This window comes from Penicillium roqueforti, assembly GCF_015533775.1.
Source record: "Penicillium roqueforti strain LCP96 04111 chromosome Unknown scaffold_04, whole genome shotgun sequence".
In the NCBI taxonomy this organism is placed as follows: domain Eukaryota; kingdom Fungi; phylum Ascomycota; class Eurotiomycetes; order Eurotiales; family Aspergillaceae; genus Penicillium; species Penicillium roqueforti.
In genome coordinates this window covers 412,009-432,054 of record NW_024067568.1, presented here as the reverse complement: position 1 = coordinate 432,054, position 20,046 = coordinate 412,009, and the positions used below count along the sequence as shown (strand labels likewise).

At 50.1% G+C, this 20,046-nt stretch overlaps 9 protein-coding genes across 9 annotated transcripts; 3 read left to right on the top strand and 6 right to left on the bottom strand.

The window, feature by feature from the left end:
- Window positions 1-361: 361 nt before the first annotated feature.
- Window positions 362-4,007, top strand: LCP9604111_2995 (nuclear import receptor PSE1; the record flags this gene model as incomplete). The annotated part of the gene is made up of 6 exons (XM_039070533.1): window positions 362-544; window positions 676-898; window positions 968-1,143; window positions 1,197-1,628; window positions 1,682-3,747; window positions 3,800-4,007. The coding sequence occupies 6 exons, from the start codon at window positions 362-364 to the stop codon at window positions 4,005-4,007; spliced, it is 3,288 nt and encodes a 1,095-aa protein (XP_038930950.1).
- Window positions 4,008-4,284: 277 nt separating this feature from the next.
- On the bottom strand, window positions 4,285-5,397 carry LCP9604111_2994 (uncharacterized protein; the record flags this gene model as incomplete). The annotated part of the gene is made up of 3 exons (XM_039070532.1): window positions 4,285-4,639; window positions 4,716-5,088; window positions 5,169-5,397. 3 exons carry the CDS (start codon window positions 5,395-5,397, stop codon window positions 4,285-4,287), a joined length of 957 nt encoding a protein of 318 aa, XP_038930949.1.
- A 521-nt stretch (window positions 5,398-5,918) lies between these two features.
- On the bottom strand, window positions 5,919-7,342 carry LCP9604111_2993 (iron-containing alcohol dehydrogenase; the record flags this gene model as incomplete). Its single annotated transcript, XM_039070531.1, has 3 exons — window positions 5,919-6,290; window positions 6,367-6,873; window positions 6,995-7,342. The coding sequence occupies 3 exons, from the start codon at window positions 7,340-7,342 to the stop codon at window positions 5,919-5,921; spliced, it is 1,227 nt and encodes a 408-aa protein (XP_038930948.1).
- Window positions 7,343-7,721: 379 nt separating this feature from the next.
- Window positions 7,722-9,100, bottom strand: LCP9604111_2992 (putative extracellular exo-polygalacturonase; the record flags this gene model as incomplete). The annotated part of the gene is made up of 3 exons (XM_039070530.1): window positions 7,722-8,362; window positions 8,413-8,779; window positions 8,831-9,100. 3 exons carry the CDS (start codon window positions 9,098-9,100, stop codon window positions 7,722-7,724), a joined length of 1,278 nt encoding a protein of 425 aa, XP_038930947.1.
- A 437-nt stretch (window positions 9,101-9,537) lies between these two features.
- LCP9604111_2991 (putative alpha-L-rhamnosidase B) lies at window positions 9,538-11,685 on the top strand (the record flags this gene model as incomplete). Its single annotated transcript, XM_039070529.1, has 3 exons — window positions 9,538-10,422; window positions 10,478-10,749; window positions 10,800-11,685. The coding sequence occupies 3 exons, from the start codon at window positions 9,538-9,540 to the stop codon at window positions 11,683-11,685; spliced, it is 2,043 nt and encodes a 680-aa protein (XP_038930946.1).
- Window positions 11,686-11,971: 286 nt separating this feature from the next.
- LCP9604111_2990 (chalcone isomerase domain-containing protein) lies at window positions 11,972-13,225 on the top strand (the record flags this gene model as incomplete). Its single annotated transcript, XM_039070528.1, has 1 exon — window positions 11,972-13,225. One exon carries the CDS (start codon window positions 11,972-11,974, stop codon window positions 13,223-13,225), a length of 1,254 nt encoding a protein of 417 aa, XP_038930945.1.
- A 344-nt stretch (window positions 13,226-13,569) lies between these two features.
- LCP9604111_2989 (glutaredoxin) lies at window positions 13,570-13,994 on the bottom strand (the record flags this gene model as incomplete). Its single annotated transcript, XM_039070526.1, has 2 exons — window positions 13,570-13,724; window positions 13,844-13,994. 2 exons carry the CDS (start codon window positions 13,992-13,994, stop codon window positions 13,570-13,572), a joined length of 306 nt encoding a protein of 101 aa, XP_038930944.1.
- Window positions 13,995-15,035: 1,041 nt separating this feature from the next.
- On the bottom strand, window positions 15,036-16,705 carry LCP9604111_2988 (uncharacterized protein; the record flags this gene model as incomplete). The annotated part of the gene is made up of 2 exons (XM_039070525.1): window positions 15,036-16,514; window positions 16,610-16,705. 2 exons carry the CDS (start codon window positions 16,703-16,705, stop codon window positions 15,036-15,038), a joined length of 1,575 nt encoding a protein of 524 aa, XP_038930943.1.
- Window positions 16,706-17,688: 983 nt separating this feature from the next.
- On the bottom strand, window positions 17,689-18,876 carry LCP9604111_2987 (BAG family molecular chaperone regulator; the record flags this gene model as incomplete). Its single annotated transcript, XM_039070524.1, has 1 exon — window positions 17,689-18,876. One exon carries the CDS (start codon window positions 18,874-18,876, stop codon window positions 17,689-17,691), a length of 1,188 nt encoding a protein of 395 aa, XP_038930942.1.
- Window positions 18,877-20,046: the final 1,170 nt, after the last annotated feature.

The window sequence follows — 20,046 nt, the reverse complement described above, 5'->3', positions numbered from 1 at the left end:
TGGCCTTAAATTACCGCATTTGGCTTAGCTCCAGATACGATTATGGACTTTTGTAGGTTGTCCTTGGATTTTCGTGCAGTTAATTTGCAATCTTTGTCGAGAAGTACCCGATTCTAAGACCTCGATATCCTCAGTCGAATCTCTCTCCCTCTTGTTGTGTTATTCGACTGGCACTTCCGTTCTTCTTCACTTCCAAGGACCTATCCATCAGAAATTCTTCTTTTTTCCCTCTCTCCCCGCCCCACCAAAAACAAAACTCCTCCTTCGTTCCACCCCTCTATCCCCACCAAATTACTTCTACGAGGGTTGAAAGAACTGGGTTGCTTGGATCGTCTGGAACTTGGGAACAGACACGCCCAACATGTCCCTCCTACCTCCCGAAGTCCACACCGCGCTTTCTCAGCTGCTCCGCGGCTTGAGCACGCCCGACAATGTCGTCAGATCCCAGGCGGAAGACCAGCTTAACAATGACTGGGTTCTGAACCGACCAGATGTCCTCTTGATGGGATTGGCGGAACAGCTTGGGGGTGCAGAGGACACAATAGTAAGTTACACCGGACTCCAGGGGTGTGGCTGCTTCGAAGGAGTGGTGTTGCAAACGATCGACGACCAGGCCAGCAGCCGAACTTCAATGTGATTTGGGATCAATAACTGATGGGAGACCTTTAATTACAGATGCGTGCTTTCGCCGCTGTGCTTTTCCGAAGAATCGCGACAAAAACCCGGAAGGATCCCGCCACAGGTGACAGCAGGGAGATTTTCTCGAGCCTACCCAACGAGCAGCGAATCGCCATCCGCGAGAAATTGGTGATCTGTCTAACCAGTGAGACCGTCACCGATGTACGCAAGAAGATTGGAGACACACTCGCTGAGGTGGCGAGGCAATACACCGATAATGGTATGCGATTCGAACAACCCTTGACAAAATGAGGACTCTTAGTTCTGACGATTTCACCTGTGATTGTAGACGAACAGTGGCCCGAACTTCTCGGTGTTCTATTCCAGGCAAGCCAGAGCCCTGACTCGGGCCTGCGGGAAACCGCATACCGTGTGTTCACGACCACCCCCGGTATCATTGAACAGCAGCACGAAGACGCTGTTGTGGCGGTTTTTACCAAGGGTTTCAAGGACGATAATATTTCCGTATGTCGACATCTGGATATGCCCTTCGAACTCAATTTTGACCATTTCATCAGGTGCGAATTTCAGCTATGGAAGCCTTCGCTTCGTTGTTCCGGTCAATCTCCAGAAAGTCCCAGCCTAAATTCTTCGGCCTCATGCCAGACCTTCTCAACATCCTTCCTCCTCTCAAGGAGTCCTCTGAGAGCGAGGAACTGTCCTCGGCACTCCAAGCCCTGATCGAATTGGCTGAAATCTGCCCAAAGATGTTCAAGGTCATGTTCAACAACTTAGTTAAGTTCAGCATTAGTGTCATTGGCGACAAGGAGCTCAGTGACCAGGTGCGCCAGAACGCACTCGAATTGATGGCCACCTTTGCCGATTACGCCCCAAATATGTGCAGGAAGGAGCCGGAGTTCGCACAGGAAATGGTCACACAATGTCTGAGTCTGATGACTGATGTCGGTGCGGATGACGACGATGCGGAGGAATGGAACGCGTCTGAAGATGTAAGTGTTGGCATTTCTGTCGTTATAATTGACATGCCATTGACCAGTAACAGCTTGAGCCTGAAGAGAACGATCTCAACCACATCGCCGGTGAGCAGTGCATGGATCGTCTCGCCAACAAATTGGGTGGACAGGCCATCCTCCAGCCCGCATTCTCTTGGATTCCTCGCATGATGTCGTCTACCAACTGGCGCGACCGCCATGCTGCTTTGATGGCCATCTCCGCTATCTCCGAAGGTTGTCGCGACCTGATGGTCGGTGAACTCGACCAAGTCCTAGCGCTTGTTGTTCCTGCCCTCCAAGACCCTCACCCCCGAGTCCGGTATGCAGGCTGCAATGCTCTTGGTCAGATGAGCACCGACTTTGCCGGTACCATGCAGGAGAAGTATCACGAGATTGTCCTCACTAACATCATTCCCGTTCTTGCCTCTACCGAGCCGCGTGTGCAGTCCCACGCTGCCGCTGCTCTTGTCAATTTCTGCGAGGAGGCGGAGCGCAGCACCTTGGAGCCATACCTCGGAAACCTTCTCAGCCATCTCCTGGATCTCTTGCGCAGCCCTAAGCGTTATCTGCAGGAGCAGGCGCTGTCCACTATTGCCACTATTGCTGATTCTGCCGAGGCCGCCTTCGACCAGTATTATACCACTTTGATGCCTCTTTTGCTCAATGTTCTCAAGGAGGAACAGGGTAAGGAGTACCGCCTTCTTCGTGCCAAGGCCATGGAGTGTGCTACTCTGATCGCACTGGCCGTTGGTAAGGAGAAGATGGGTCAAGACGCCCTGAACCTTGTGCAGATTCTCGGCCACATTCAGCAAAACATTGTCGACGCCGACGACCCACAGTCACAGTACCTCCTTCACTGCTGGGGCCGCATGTGCCGCGTCTTAGGCCGAGACTTCGTACCTTATCTCCCCGGTGTTATGCCGCCTCTTCTCACCGTGGCTGCTGCCAAGGCCGATATCCAGCTGCTAGATGATGAGGAACAGATCGAACAGGTTGAGCAGGATGATGGCTGGGAGATAGTGCCACTCAAAGGCAAGATTATTGGTATCAAGACCAGTGCTCTTGAAGACAAGAATACCGCTATCGAATTGATCACGATCTATGCCCAAATTCTCGAGGAGAACTTCGAGCCTTACGTCCTGGAAACCATGGAGAAGATCGCAGTCCCTGGTCTTGCCTTCTTCTTCCACGACCCCGTTCGAGTGTCCGCTGCCAAGCTGATTCCCCAGCTCCTGAACTCTTACAAGAAGGCACACGGTGGCCAGTCGCCGGGCTTTGCCGAAATGTGGAACAAGGTTGCCGAGAAGATCATCGAGGTTCTGAGCGCTGAGCCGACGGTTGACACGCTGGCTGAGATGTACCAGTGCTTCTACGAGTCAGTAGAGGTCGTTGGCAGAAACTCCCTCACCCCCCAGCACTTGCAGGCGTTCATTGAATCGGCGAAGTCGACCCTTGAGGACTACCAGATGCGCGTGAAGCAACGTTTGGAGGAGCAGGCTGAGCTTGAAGATGGTGACGAGGAAAACCTGGACTTTGAGTACGCCGTGGAGGACGATCAAAACCTATTGAGCGATATGAACAAGGCGTTCCACACCATCTTTAAGAACCAGGGCAACACGTTCCTGCCGACCTGGCAGCAATTGATTCCATTCTACGACGCTTTTATCACAAGCCAGGACCCGACACAACGGCAGTGGGCTCTTTGCATCATGGATGACGTGCTCGAGTTCTGTGGTGAAGAGTCGTGGGCATACAAGGATCATATCATGCAGCCTTTGGCTTCCGGTTTGCGGGATGAGAATGCCGCTAACCGTCAGGCAGCGGCGTATGGAGTTGGTGTGGCCGCACAGAAGGGTGGTGCCGCCTGGAGCGAATTTGTGGCAGCCAGCCTCCCCAGCTTGTTCCAGGTTACACAGCATGCGCAATCCCGCACAGAGGAGAATGTGTTCGCGACCGAGAATGCATCTGCCAGTATTGCCAAGATCCTGCACTACAACCCGTCCAAGGTTCAGGCTCCTCAGGATGTCGTGGCCAACTGGATCGAGACTTTGCCCATTACCTACGACGAGGAGGCTGCTCCTTATGCCTATTCCTTCATTGCACAGTTGATTGACCAGTAAGTATTCTTGATGAAGACCCTCATACTCATGCTAATATCTTACTACCAGGCACAACCCGGCCGTCTTTGCCAAGGCTGACCGTGTCTTCGGTTTCATCGTTCAGGCACTCGAGGCGGCTACTCTGCAGGGCCAGACCGCTACCCGGGTGGCCACATCCGCCAAGCAGCTGGTGCAAGTAACCGGCGCAAATGCAGACCAGATTCTGGCTTCTGTGGACCCGGCTAGCCAGGAAAGAGTGCGCAAGTTCTTCCAATAAAGCTCAGATCCTTTTGTTTTATATCCGGCAGAGCTTTTTCCCCTTTTTTATCCTTTTCCAAATCATTCCCCTCGGTCATGTGAAATCTGAAGTTACCTGAACCCCCGATATGTTTCTTTTATTCTTAGTTCCTACGTACGAATGCGATGAGCTTTAAACGTTGGATTCCACAGTGTGCGCGATGTCTATGTAGATCAAATGTCGCCTTTGTTGTGTGGCCAACTAGCATGTAAAAATTAAGATAATGAAAAAAAATGAAACAATGAAGACAAGCTATCTACAACTTCGATACCCTCTGGATCTCATTCGCAACCACATCCTTCAGGCTCATCACCTTCGGCTCCCCAATCAATCCGTTAGCCCGCTGCGCGTACAGTGTTCCGCCTTCACCCCAGATCCGACGCAAAGTCAACAGAGTAGCCGCCGGATTCCCAGCCTCCCACGCTGCAGCCTCCGCCTCGCGCAACTTTGCCAGCGAGGTGCGAGACACATCCCACGGCTGACCATCAAGCTGGCGTTCAAATTCCGCCTGAATCTGGTCAGGGCTCGTAGTAAACGAATTAACGCACAAGGCAGCGTTCCGCGTCTCAGCCGTAGCATGAAGCAGAGTGTTCAGGACGAGAGTTCCAACGCTAGCGGAATAGTTAGCCAATAGCCCATCCATCCCAACGAAACAAACACCAAAATAGTGAAGGGAAGAAATCTTACTCTTTCATCGTCGTCAAACTAACCTCGCCCTTCCCCTTCTCGCCCAATAGAACTGCCCTCCGACCTTTAACATCCCACCCACCAGCCGTCTCCAACCCAGGCACGAGATTAAGATACATCTCCGCGAACGGCCCGGTAACTACATACGAATAGGCGAGGTCGTCACGCGAGCTCTCATCCTCGAGGTATGCGCGCACTTTCAGCTTCAGTTGGTGCGGCTTCTCGTTCGCCGAAGCTGGCCCGTACTTGATATCCGTGCCGTATTCGGAGGGCAGGAACCATTTCACAGTGGAGCTGGCGGCTGCGAGTCTTATGAGAGGGATCTGTTGAGCTAGGGCATTGCGGCCCAGTGCTGAAATTACGGTATCGATTCCTGTTCGACTTAGTGGTTAGTCTTTGGTTTGGTGGTTTGGGCAGTTAGATAAGTAGGGATACGAAGAGAGGGTTTGCTACCTTCGTATGCTGCTTTCACGGCATTCTCATCTTCGACATTACCCACAATCACTTCTACGCCTTGCTCTTTCAGCTTATTCAGCTGCGAGGCTTTGGTTTCGGCAGTGTGCGGGGAAGTGAAGATGGCGACGCGGCCGAATTGGGAGCGCTCGGTCAAGATGGCGTCCAGGATGAAAGAGCCAATGTTGCCCGTTGCGCCGAATAGAAGGATATTCTTGGCGAGAGACATAGTTGTATATAGTTGCTGTGTCGACAGTGCAGTCCTAGAGACGGAAATGACGCGAGCTTATGTATAACGTGAAATGTGGGGGGTGGAGTCCTGCTTATCAATCAATTGAAAGAGGCTCCCAAGCTTCATATTTAATCTGTATTTTAGTTAGATATTGTAGAATGAAAGATATGTTGTATAATGCATTTAGGGTTGGAAATACCCAAGTGGTTAGGATGTCTACATGTCTCAGTGTAGATATAGGACGTTGCCACCACCAAAACTAGGAACTGTAATTTAGAAACTTGAACGAAACTTGATAAATGCATGCCTTTTCTACCGTGACGGCTATTATTGTTATCCTGAAACAGCGACGCATTTAGAAATATCTGTCGATATGCCAATCCCATCACCATCGGAAGTATATAAAGCCCCTATGACCTCAGCCATACAACTGAACTGATAGGTGGGTTATTTGAAAGCCGAGATTAGTCCGTGGATGTCTCAATTATCCAAATGTGAAAGAGCATATTATCTCGTCTTTAAACTACCATTTCCAAGATTTCCAGTACCTGGGATTTCTCCTTCAGTGGTACTGGGTTTGTCTTGCACCAACGGTCATGTAGGCTATTCTCCGCCAGTCCATCCAACTGATCCCGCCCTACTTTGACATCGCTCAAGGACCGAGGCATTCCCAATTCGCGGATGATAGCATCCAAAATATCGCCCAAGTCAGAGGCTTCCACGTTGACCGAGCGGGCACGTAGCACCTCCGACACGACCGGATCTTGAATCAAAAATTGGCACACACTAGCTTGTTTTTCTCGGTTGGCGTTGTACTTAGCATTGAACTTACACACAGCGGGTAGCAGGATACAACTGGTCTCACCGTGGCCGACACCCAGTGGACCAAGCTAGAGAACTGTAAGCCAGGCCCATTGGTGCATTGTGGGTTTCTTATAATGTAAATAAAGGAAAGCAATCGCCTACCTGATGTCCAATCCCATGGCTAGCACCCAATTCGATTGACCCACTAGTACAGGCTGCCATAGCATCCACTGATCCAAGTTGGCACTGTAGGTGCGCCTCACGGTCTGATCGGTCATTCTTACAGCGCAAGAGACCAGGGACCAGCAATCCTAGCGCATCCCGAGCCAGTTTGTCTGATTCCGGAGTGGTACCTGATGTCGAACACAGATTTTCGATACAATGATCAATTGCGCGCACACCTGTGCTGAGCCAGATTGAATTGGGAGTCGTTTTCGCCAGCTCCGGGTCGAGAATAACCAGCTCCGGTCCGCGAATTGGATTTTGGAAGCTGTATTTACGCTTTGAGCGGTCCTCGGTGCCGCCTGCGAAGTTTGAGTATTCGCCGGCGGAGAGAGATGTTGGCACAGAAATAATCGGGAGCGTTGGAGCTTTGATTCCCAATCGCTTTTTGGGGCCTTCTGCAAGTGTTTCGAGCTCTTCTAGTGTACTGACTTGATTTGCAAGGGCCTGAAGGGGATGTTAGGCTGATATTAAATAAATATATAGGTCTTCCAGGGAATGATAAGAAGAGACAAGAAGACCGCAAACAGAAACAGAATGAAGATATGAAAGAAAAAGGTATACTTACTAATGCAATGATCTTGGCGCCGTCAGTCAAGCTGCCAGCTCCAACGGTCAATAGCAGATCAGCATGCACAGTCCTAACCTCTTCGGCAATCTGCAGCACCTCTGACCACAAAGTGTGGCTTCGCATACCGATCCAATGACCAACCAGCTTATCTGGCCCCAGAGCAGCCTCCAGCTGGTTCATTACATCGGTATTACGCGCCAATGACCCTGAGCAAATCACATATACACGGGAAGCCTGGAATATGTCATCAAGATGGCGTGCTGTCGCTGCGGGAAAGGCAAGGCCATAGGAAAGAAGTGGGCGCTCACGGCCCTCAAATGCAGGTCGAACTGTTTCCTGTGGCATTATAGCCTGGACTTAGACAATCAGTGGGGTGGGTATGAGGTTAAAAGAAGCTACAGCGACATTATTAATTTATTAATCAACCTTGGGAACGAACGTCATATAGGGAAGTGCTCAGGTGGGGCTGCGGGGTCAGTCTTTATGGTTCGATTTATGCTTAAGTATTAATTGTCTTGTTTTTCTCCCAAGGTTACAGAAATCTGATTCAATATTAGCAATGCTATTTTTAAGAACACGATGCCTGAAGTCTCTGTTCCTTATGCCTAGAATCAAGGTGATTGCTGCACATACTCGCAATGAAAAGCAAATTTGCCGATCTAGATAACCTCAGATTCGGTTTTTATGTCCCCTTACTTGCTTGTGTTTCTGGTATGAAGAATTTTCAGCATCCATCGAGCCCGTGTACCCCTCCTTCCAATGTATACTTGCACGACCCAATTCCCGGCGTCGTTGCATTCTCTTGGGCGTATAGAATCACGTTATCAAAATCGATATTGTAGCACGGATGCACATTTGAGCATGAAACAGATGCCACATTCGTCGAAGTACTCTCAATATAGCCCGTGAAATTTACAAATGCGACATTGGAAATACTCATCAAACTTGTTCCCGAATACGAGCCATTGTTTCCATTGTCCTGTTTGACAGTAGGTCCAGCATTGGCTCCATGGACTTCGAAGTTTGAGAACAACACATTCCGAATGCTGCCCCAGCCACCGCCGCGAGGGAGTCCAGCATTCTCATACGAGCTCTGCGGTACAAGTGCGCCGACCCACGTTTTGATATACGCGCTGTTGTGCATGTCATCGTTGTATCGGATCACCTTGACTGTATCGATGCGGATATTAGCCACACTTGAGTCTTCCTGGTATTGGCCCAGACTGCCTATAGCAATCCCATTTCCACCACGGCAGGTGACATTGTGGATATCGACATTGTAGGATCGCGGTTTAATCGCCACGCAGTCATCGCCACCTTGGTAGACGAAATTGCTGAGTTGGACATTCTGCACGTCCATTGTGTCTATCCATAGTGTTAGTTGGCCGCGAGGAAACCGGAGTGGGTGGATATACCAAATCCGTCTGTATTCTGGACCCAGTTTTCGCCGTATGGTGCATCTACCGCAGTCGCATTGCAGTAGATGTTATTGAAGCGCATATTGGTTCCGTTCATGATATTTACAGCCCACAACTGGGGGTCTTTGACGTAGAAATTTTCGACACTAACATCGGATACATTCCAAAATACAAACGGCATTGGTCTACCGGGCTGTGTGTCGCCTTTCTCGGCTGTGTACCATGTGTTCCCATTACCATCGATACTACCAGTGCCGTATCCATCGATCGTGATATTGTGGCCCGTGATAATGAACCCAGCAGCGTGGTTTTGGAAGGCAACTGGATATGAGTGATTACGCCAGTAATCCAAATCGTCGGAGAACTAGCTCGTATTAGTTGCGTTTATCATTGGATACAGTGACAGCCCACTTACTGTCCATTTCCCGCGCCATTCAATTTGTATATTGCTTACAACGGGGTTCAACCGAGTACCAATCCAGTAGGCTTGGTCCTCTGGAAATATGATAGTACCACCATTGCCACACCGTTGGAAGGCTTCTAGGATGTTAGGGACGTCATCTCTCTGGTGCCCATTGGCTTTGACAATGCAAACATTTGAGCTGCGTTCTTCATTTGCATATACAAATGGTGACACAGTCAGCCATAGGGGCATGGCTAGGGAAGGAATGCCGAAGAATCGCATTGTGAGCTCGGATCGGACTGCTCAATTGGATATTTTTCTAATAAAAAACGAGGTCTTATATTCCCTAGCTATAGAACCCCGCACATTGCTCGAATTTCCCATGTTGCACTCGGTCGGTCTTTACACCGAGCGGACATGGCAACATGACATTGCGGAGAAAATTTACTGCGAGAAAAGACTAGGCTAGATGGTTTATGCAGTAAAAACATGATTTCGAAGTCTTATGAGTGCTTGTTTCGCCGATCCTTGCCAAAGTCCTACAAGTGTTAACATCGTTTGCCCTGATTCTTCCACCAATCGCGAATATGGGGTAACTAACCTTCCCATATCCACTATTGCACGGTCGAGCCATTTCTATCTGTGCTATGCTCTGTATTTAAAAAAGGTTGGTATGCTGTTACGATATGCGGTATTTATCTACTTCAACTCAACCACCAATGGCACAATCATACTGGTGCAGTGTGGTATTGATTCTTTGGTCTCTCTTCTCGCTATCTGTTGCAGACACTTGCTGGCGTGATACCTCTTGTTCTGGGCCTACGAACACTGCATTCAGCGGGCCATGGGAAGAGAACATATACGCACCGGCATCGCGAACAGTACGACCAGTCTCAACCTTATCGGAGTTAAAAACGAACGCTGTGGCAGACTCCTCGCATCCATACAAAGCAAAATTATACGGCAATGGATCACTCATTGTATTCGACTTCGGTATTGAAGTCGGTGGCATCGTCCATCTAGACTATACCTCCACCGGTAGCGGAGCTCTAGGGCTAGCATTTACAGAAGCCAAAAATTGGATTGGAGAGTGGTCGGACTCATCAAACGCTCTCTATCATGATGGCGCGTTGTATGCAAATATATCGTCAACTGAGAAGGGTACATATATCATGCCGGACAAATATCTGCGGGGCGGGTTCCGATACTTGACCGTCTTCTTGATCACAGACAATTCAGGCAGTGTTCAAATTGATGATTTGAGCTTAGAAGTCGCATTTAAGCCCACTTGGTCGAATCTCCGAGCTTATCAGGGGTACTTTCACTGCAATGATGAGCTTTTGAACCGCATCTGGTATAGCGGTGCATATACTCTGCAGACGAATGAAGTGCCTGTGACTACTGGTCGTGTTGCAAAGGGTATCACCTCTGGGTGGGCAAACAATGGGACTCTCGGGCCAGGAGACACGATTATAGTTGATGGGGCAAAGCGAGATCGTGCGGTTTGGCCTGGTGACATGGGCATTGCCGTGCCTTCCGCTTTTGTGAGTCTGGGAGATTTGGAAAGTGTTAAAAACGCTTTGCAGATTATGTACAACACCCAGGTGAGTTTTGTTTGTTCTATTTTTAGCATAGAACTGACAGTTCTGGGGATTATAGAACAAGACAACAGGTGCATTTGATGAGTCTGGGCCTCCATTGAGCCAGAAGGACTCGGACACATATCATATGTGGTCTATGATTGGCACCTATAATTATGTGCTTTACACCAATGATACAGACTTCTTGTTGGAGAATTGGGCCAGCTATCTGCACGCCATGGAATATATTTATGGAAAGGTGACTTATCCCAGCGGGCTTTTGAATGTGACAGGCACGCGAGACTGGGCGAGATGGCAGCAAGGTTATAACAACTCGGAAGCACAGATGATGTACGTTGTGAATCAATTATGCAGAAGGCTTTACAGCTAACACGCTCTAGTCTCTATCATACGCTACAAACGGGAGCCTCTCTCTCTTTGTGGGCTGGAGATTCAGCCAATCTCTCAAGCACTTGGAGCTCCCAGGCTGTCAATCTCAAAAAAGCAATCAACACCTACTGCTGGGACGAGTCGTACGGCGCATTCAAGGACAACGCAACCGATACCTCTCTACATCCACAAGATGCTAATAGTATGGCAATTATTTTCGGTGTTGTTGACGAAGAGCACACAGCCAGCATTTCAGAAAAGCTTCTCAAGAACTGGACCCCCATCGGGGCCGTAGCTCCTGAGTTGCCAGAGAACATTGCTTCGTTCATATCATCTTTTGAGATCCAAAGTCACTTCATTGCTCGCAAGCCCGCACGCGCCCTGGACCTCATTCGTCGTAGCTGGGGTTGGTATATCAACAACCCGAATGGTACAGAGAGCACTGTAATTGAGGGCTATCTAAGGAACGGAACTTTCGGGTATCGGATGGACCGCGGATATGGCTATGATCCATCATATGTCTCACATGCACACGGCTGGTCATCTGGTCCGACGTCTGCGTTAACAGAGTTTGTTGTCGGTCTCTCTGTGGTCTCGCCACTAGGATTGACGTGGAAAATCGCGCCGCAATTTGGAGACTTGGATTTTGCCGAGGCTGGCTTTGTCACCTCCCTCGGGAAGTTTAAGGCGTCTTGGGCTTTGAATTCTAGTGGATATGTGTTGACTTTCTCGGCGCCGAAGGGTACTATTGGGAATGTCACTTTGCCCTATGTCACTGCGTCGAAGAAGCCTTTGATCACCATTGATGGCAAGCAGCTGATAAGAGAAGTTGCCTATGCTGATGATACAGCAATCTTCGAAGTGACCGGTGGCTCTCACAAGGTTATTGTCAAGTAAATATCAACATGCACCAGACGTAGTCATATCATAGTGCATCCACAGCCCTTCTGTTAGAGACTGATTATTTAAGTAACTGCCATCAAGATGTGCCAGCTTTCACATGAGATGAGTAGAGCTCCATCATTATAAGTTAAAAAAACCTCCTTATTCCACCGAAACCATCTCTTGATACATGACGGTATACTAATGTAGATCATGCCATATCACGTGCATCCCCACACTCCATCTCCGTCACCCGCCAATCCTGCCCTCGCCATTCCTCATCGAACGAACGAAGCTCAAAATGGCCTCCACCCTCCGTCAGAACCCATGGCGGACTTACCAATGCCTCACTCGGCAACAAATCCGCACAACACGCCTCTCCTCTCGCCATCTCTCCACCACTCCCCTCCGCTCCAATGCCACCAATAACCCCCTCCGCTCCCGAGCATCCGCAGCGGCGGATCTCCAGCATGCCTCCCAAGCTCAGCGAAAGATGGTCCTCTCCGCAGCCGGCATGATTGTCTGTGCAGTCGGTCTCTACGGTGTGATCAAGCTAGACCTCTTCGGCCTCAACGAACTAGATACCAGCAAAGATGACAAGACCATCTCCACACCTCCGAAGAATGGCGCAATGCGCATGGACGGACCAGTCGGCTTCACCAGCGGTGGCCCATCATTAATAACGATCCAAGGCCAAGACAGACTCGAGCAAGTGCCAACAGGAACAAGCACCATCCCTCACTTCCCAAGCACAATCCGACTCCCCACATCCGAAGCAACAGAAGGCAAGCAAGAAGGCGACGATCTAGCGCCGTCCCAAGGCGAAGAATACCAATTACTTGGCCTTGGTGTCCGCACCGTCTCCTTCCTCTCAATTGAAGTTTACGTGGTCGGCCTGTACGTCGCGAAATCCGACATAACCGAGCTGCAACGCCGCCTCCTGCACACAGCAATCCACCCGCTCACTACCGATTCTGACGCGGCCATTTCCGGCGTTGGCACTACCGCCGCTACCTCCCTCGTCTCGCCAGAGCGCCAGCAGCTCAAGGAGCTTCTCCTTGACGCGGACCGCGGCGACGCCGCCTGGTCTGCTATCATCAAGGAAAACGGCATCCGCACTGCATTCCGTATCGTTCCCACTCGTAACACAGACTTTATGCATCTGCGCGACGGATGGGTGCGTGGTATCACTGCGCGCGCGAAGGCGAAGAAGACCGCGGGGCCGAGCGAGTTCCAGGATGAGAGCTTCGGAACTTCAATGAATGATTTCAAGGCTGTTTTCGGCGCAGGGAAGGGAAAGTCGGTGCCGAAGGGACAGACGCTGGTTTTGATGCGCGATGCGCATGGCGCTTTGGACGCGCTCTTCCAGCCTGGGACTGATAAGCCAGTTAAGTGGATGGGGCGTGTCGCTGATGAGCGGATTAGTCGGCTTGTTTGGTTGAATTATTTGGCTGGCAAGACTGTTTCAAGTGAAGGGGCCCGGACGAGTATTGTCGACGGGTTGATGTCGATTGTTGAGAGGCCACTTGGAACCGTCGTACAGAAGGTTATCTGATTTATCCTTGGGTTATGGCTTTGATTTTGTTTGTTTGTATCAACATACCTGTACGAGTTAGTCGCTGTTCACTTTTCTCCCATGTCGGACTACAAGACATTCCAGAGCAATGCTCCACTCAATACGCATCTAACGCTGAAAGATGACAGGGCTCTTTTGATCCCTCCAGTCCTACGGCATGAAAATATCTCCCCACATTACATAGATCTACAAGACCTAGGAAAGGAAGTCTATGAGACGACTGGATTGGCAGATATAAAATAAAGGCTGTAGAGTACGAAATATACCTCAGACTATATTCAGACTCAGGCCTCGGGAGATTCTTGTTTATATGACATCACCGCTTAGATCGCACCAGCGGCCTTAAGGAGCTCCTTCAGGTCCTTCTTACCCTGGAGGTCGGAGTTGCCGCCGATGTGCTTCTTGTTGATGAAGATGTTGGGCACAGTGCGCTGGTTTGAGATCTCGGCAAGAGCGCTCTGGATAGCAGCTCCTTCCTCTGTAATAAACTCATATTAGCGATTCATTCAAAAGAGAGACCAAAAAACGTATCAAAAATATAGCTAGCTCGGTGCTAAAACTCCTCTTCTCGCACGCGAGCAAAAGCAAAAGACCTACCATCCTGATCCAGCTCGAGGGTAGTGTACTTGGCGTTCAAGCTGTCGAGCAACTTCTTGGAAGAGTCGCAGTAAGGGCAGTATGACTTGGAGAAAACAACGACAGCGTTGTCGTTAATGAGGGACTGAGCGCGAGTCTTTGCGGCGGACATGGCGGCGGGATTTGGGCCGGCGAAGGAGCCGAAAAGACGGGTAAAGATGGACGAAATGGTGGGCGGTTTGGGAGGAAAGAGAGGAGGCGGTAGTGTCTCTTTTTATAGGAGATTTGGCGGGGTACAAGTACAAGCAAAAAGATGAGAGGATTGGTTGGCCATTCCGTCAAGATTGCGGGATTGGATGCGGCAATGATGTCATGTGATATTTGTCAGCCGGGAAGCTTTTTCTTGTTTGGGTAAAGTCTAGATAGCTAAGGTACATATAGTTCGTAGATGTCTATAAAATACAATTTGATCTATATTGGGCTAGTTGGCGCAGTATCTACATGCTTACGAGTACAAGTCAAATAGTAATTTTGTGCAGGTATGTGTTCATTCATTTAACCTGATATCTGATTAACTCCGTAATTATCTGGCATTCAAAAGGCAAACAAATCCACCTGACCAGACCAAAAAAAGAGGAGAAAATCGCTAGTAAGAAGGCTTGGGAATATGGGAAAACAGGCTTCAAAGATGTTTCGGAGAGAAATCCAAGGATTGGAGAAGGGAAAGGGAATCATGGGGTCAAGAAAGTCACAGGCAGGTAATAGGATGGGAAGGAAGAGGCGCACATCACAACTTATGTTTATTGTGAAGTGTATGTCTCTCATCCCCATTCCATCCATCGCAATCTGGAGCGAGCTTTTTGAGGTCCCCCTTACCACTTCGGTAGGAATCACAATGATCACAGGAGATGAGAAGGGAAATATCAAGGAATGAATGCATGGGAGAAGAGAAACAAGAATATCCATGCTCTGGTGTTGAAGGAGGATGCCAAATTAAAAAGCAGTCTGGAGAAATTTGAACTCAAGGCGAAGAAATGCCCTAGATCGCCGGATATAAAATCACAGAACAGAACCGACAGAACACCATCCCGCCGGAGACGCTAGAAATAATAAAAAAATGACAGAGAAGGGAATCAAGCAGATGTGCAAATATCAAAAGTATGTTGGGGAAATAGAAGAGAGATTGGACAGATGGTTGTAGAGTGAGAGTCCATCACATCACAATGCAGCACCCGCAGCTCTTCTCTTTCTTCGGTAGCTGTTGCGCGGTGACAACTGGAGGGCTCCAGTTGGGGTTGGGGTTAGGTGCTAATCCCATTGGGGGTGTTTCCTGCACCTTGGGCATGGTGCTGTAGCCGGTGCTTGTATTCGGGCGGGGCGGTTCTGGGCTCTTTGATGGCCGAGGTGACAAATCCTCGAGCTGTAGAGACTCAACTGGTTGCGGTTGCGGTTGTGGTTGCGGTTCTGGCTCAGCCTTGGTGGCTACAGGAGGCGGCGTATCGAATGGGTGCACTGCGAGGGGCGCGAAGTGGCGGTCGTATGTGTTTGGTGTCCGGCCTTCCTTCTCCCAGCGTTCCTGCATCATCTTCTTGGCGACGGTCGGGATCATCTGTTGGTCTGGTGGAAGGCGAGGATCGGGCTTATACATGGTTGCCAACCAAGGCGGGTCTCCTTCGGGTCGGTTAGCGGTTGTTGGAAGACGACTTTCACCTGACCGGGTGGTAGGGCGCTGTGTGTTGTTACCGGAGACAGCGCGAGATCGAGGAGTGCTCGTCTTCCTGTTCGCAGGTGGAGCAGAGGTCTTTCGGTTCGTAGAGCTCTTGACTGTCTTCTTGCCCGTGTTCTGTGTACTGCTGAATCCACGACTGCCTGGTCGACTTTGTGGAGAAGGAGTCGAACCATCTTGCTCGATGGTGATAGGTTCGCTGGCTCTACGGTTCCGTGAAGACCGGTCTTCTTCATCTGTTGCGGCACGGCTCCTTGAACTGCCAGAATCGCGGCCGAGGATGGGAACTGGACTAGCCGTAGAGATGGGTATTCGGGAGGCGCTTTTTCCAAGGCCAGGGTGGCTGTAGAGGCTGGCGGCTGCATCGTCCGCAGCAATCTCCTCTGGTCGGCGGAGATCCCAATGTTCCCGCACACTGCCACCTACATTGTTGTTCACACCCCGCTTGCCGGGTTCTTCTTTCACTTTCGGCCAGGGTTCGGAATATTCTGCAGCGGGCGAGGTCGCTGTACCAGTCCCGTTAGCAGGACTCTGGTGTGAATCATAGCTCCTTCCACGTCCCACACTCGATTTGCTCTCTCCTCTCATCCGTCGCTGGAAGAGAATGGCTGCTTGGTGGAGCTCTTCACTCTCGATCTTTGCCAGCTTGTCTCGGTGGATCCATTTTTCCTGGTTCGTCTTTCCGTCTAAACTCAGTTGAAGATCATCATCGGCCTCTTCGGGCTCTTTACGACCGGCTGCCTCGGAACCAAAAGCATCTCGCATACTGCCTACTTCACTCCCATGTCGATTGAGACTGGGTTCCCTCCGTCCTCGGTTCGAGGCTAGATAGGGCGATTCATGTGCGTGTACGTTGCGCGAGACCGAGGAGCTGCGTGAGCCGTTCGAGGTACGCTGTCGAGAGAATTTTGCGCCGATTGAGTTCGAGTCGTGCGACTCACGTTGTTTCGATGAGTGGTGGTTATCCTGCGGGGGAAAAGGGGATCAGCGCTTTTTTTTTTCTTTCCCACATTCTTGGGCTACCAGGTCAGAGACTAGAATGCCACACCGAATAATCTTACCTCGTGCACAAGTGGTACCGCAAAATCCCATAGCGAGCCATCCACGGGCGATGCTAAGGCATCTGCGGAATATGCCGCTGTAGCGACACCCGCCATTCCAGAGGTTATTGTTCACAAATGAAAAAAAGGCCAGTCCAGCTGTAACCCGGCTCAGTAGTAGAGATTGCGGTAGAGATGGGTTGACTTGTCGGGTCAAGCCATTCCAGGTAGAGTCGCAAGGTAGAGCGTAAGGGGTACACCGAAAACAGCAAATTGTCAACACAGCCGTAGGGTTGAGCACAACTGCAGGGGGTCCAGTTTGTCAAGTTTGGTTCGACAAGAGCTGCTGGCGGGGGGTGGCTGGTCCCGTGGAAGGCTTCTTCGAGGTCTCGCGGGGCCGGGAGGATGAGGCAAGGAGAGGTCGATTACCAATTATGGCAAGGAGGTAGAATAAATGAAAGTTCGAGAAAAGAGGAGAGAATGTAAAGAAGAGAAGATCAAGATAGGGAAAAAAAAAGAGCAAGAGGGAGAGTCTAAGGAGAGCCCTGGAGGAAAGGTAGCCAGACTGGGAATAGTAGGTGGAAACCAAGTCCACTCAGTACATACTACGGAGTACGGAGGATGGACTACGGTATTTGTTATCGCATCCTCCCAGGCATGCATCATATGTCTCTCTTACAGCATATTAATCAATAATCGTTCTAAATGTTCAATAGACTATGATTTAAGAAAAATCTCGATTCTCGCAACTTTAGTTCTGGGCCGTGCATTGCCCCTGAGCCATGTTGATCATTCCGAGATGCCACTAAAGTGATCTAGACAACGGTGAGAACCTCCTGTGAGCTCCCCCAATTTGGGTATACGGGGAAAATGGAAGAAAGAGAGGGGAAATACGAAAAGGGTATGTATACATGCCGGCAAATCATTCCGACAGGTTTAGTAGGGGAAATAGCAAGGTTGATATATCACAATATGCCAATGCCACCCCGAGGGGCTGGACAGGTCCCAGCAAAATGGAAACTTGACCGGTAGAACAGCCCTTGGTATGAGATTGATACATATTGTACGGAGGTAAGTGTCTACATATGTATGTAGACCAATTACAAATCTCCCGGCTGTACAAGTTTGTCCAGCTCGGCGAGAACCGCCTGCGTATCCTTGATGAGGGCCCGGCGTGCACTGCGCGCCCTCTCGTCACCATTTGGCTCGATTCCATCCGCCTTCAACTGGATTTGTGTGAGGATCGTCTCGCTCAGTTTCTTATTCTCAAAGTTTCGTTTCTTCTTGTCACTAGGCGGATACGCAATGTATTCATCGCAGAGCGGCTTCATCTCCTGCTCGAACCATTCCGCCAGAGCATTGACCTGTTCCAGCGGAGTACGCAGCAACTTGATGTTAGGCGACGCGGCAGGGGCACCTGAGTGGCCTGACGATGTAGGCCGTGGCGACCGAGAGGGACCGGGGGCTTCTGCACCGACGGGCGACTTCTTGCCATTGCGTTTCTTCTTTCTCGAGTTCTTGCTCTTTCCACCCGCGGAGGTGGGAGGGGACGAGGCGCCCCCTGCACTAGTGGGGCGGGGTAGCGGCGGGGGTGCTGGCGCTGATGCAGATACAGGGATGTTTTGTCCGTTATCATCGGAGACATCGCTCTGGGATACTGCGTCAGACACCACACATAGCACCTCGGAGTGCTGCTTGAGCCCCTCGGCTTTGCATGTCTGCGCGTCGTTCTTGAGTAGCTTTCCCTTGTACAGCAGCCTCACACAGTTCGGGTGTTCGGCTCCTGTGCACTCAGCAGCCGCCTTTCGTATGTCTCCGATAGTCAAGAGACCGTCGACAATGGCGTATGCGCGGAAGCGCAATGGGTAGATAGTGCCGCGGTGACGGAGTGAAATAACATCCGGGTCGGCTTCATCTCCTGGCGAGCCCGCCATATCTGAAGGTGTGATGTAGCTGAAATCCTCATCGCTAACCTGCGGGTTGGATGATGCGGGAGCGTAGCTCGGCGAGCGGCGGAGCATTTTTAAGGGGTTGCGCCAACTCATCACGATGGTGAATATGCAAATAACAACAGCTGCGAGGAGAGCGATCGGCTGGTCGTCTGGGGCAAATGGCAGCTTTTTCGCAAGAGGGCCGAGTGGCGTGTTGGACAGGTAGATGAGAACGGGGTCCAGTTGAAGGCGGAGGGAATGTAGATGAACGGGGAGGGTATCGGTGACCTGGTCTATGTATACTGCGCACTTCTCGCCCAAGGTGGACTGAGCGAGGATTGGGGGCAGTAAAGTCATGGATCTCTGTGGAGGGGAGAGCGTGGACGGTGAAGTCATGCCCCCAAGTCGTCTGGAATGGGCAGATAAGGCGGAGAGTAGTTTTTTGCCATAGCAATTGGTTAGTGATACTCCCAACAAGGTTGTGTCTGCCTAGTGGATCGTCTGAATTCAGGTCAATTCTTTTGACGTCGGAATCATGGCGACATTTGCAATGGTTGGGGTAACTAAATTGATGGGTGCCTTGTATTACCTTGAGGCTGCCTGGCAGTGTGGCGATGCTCCCACAAGGCAGACCGGTTACATCCATATGTCCCTATCCTGAATATGGTTATATACTTCCCGGCTGTATTTTTTTGGAGATCTTATCAAGGTACATGCAGCTCCTCATTAGTCGTGATATGGAGGCTCTTTCTCGGCCTTGAGTAACCCAATCTGACCTCGATCGGCGTATGTATGTGCAAAAACGCGGGGTCATACAGCCCCTGTCTTTCGGTATGTATCAAAATGTCGGCTACATCAGATATTAACATATAGCTAGTTGTATAGTCAACTGTATTGATGTAAACCAAATTCGATGAGTAACCCTCCATGGATTACGAAGAGGAATGAGCTAGTTACATATACATTTACGTGCAATATCTAATGTGTCTTGAAAAGAATTCCTAAACAATTATGCTCAATTTCTGCTCGTTTCAATTCGGCTAGATCGCCCTTAGGGTCGAGAACGAAGACATGCCGTATGTTATGATTTTCTCGGTACCCGGTTCTTGCCCTACCCCCATTCGGGTGTAGGGATACCATGGCTACACCCGAATGGGGGTAGGGTTACTTAGCAAGAACCGGGTAACTAAGTATAATCTAATCGTCGCTTGGGCGCTTAGCCCAATTACCCGGTTCTTGGCAAGTAACCCTACAACGGAGTACACCCGAAATAATTGGTCTGATCCATAGATATGACCCGCGTCTCTAAATAGGAAAGGCAAAAAAAATGCCCTCGTCCAGGATCGAACTGGAGACCTTCGGATTTCAATCTTGTTACCAAGAATGTCACATTGAAAGTATATGAGACCAACGTCATAACCAAACTAGACCACGAAGGCTGTCGGCGAGTTGTCTGATAGACCACTTGAGCCGATTATGGAAGTTACACGACTTAATGGTACTATGGACTAAAGCCAGGCTTCAAGT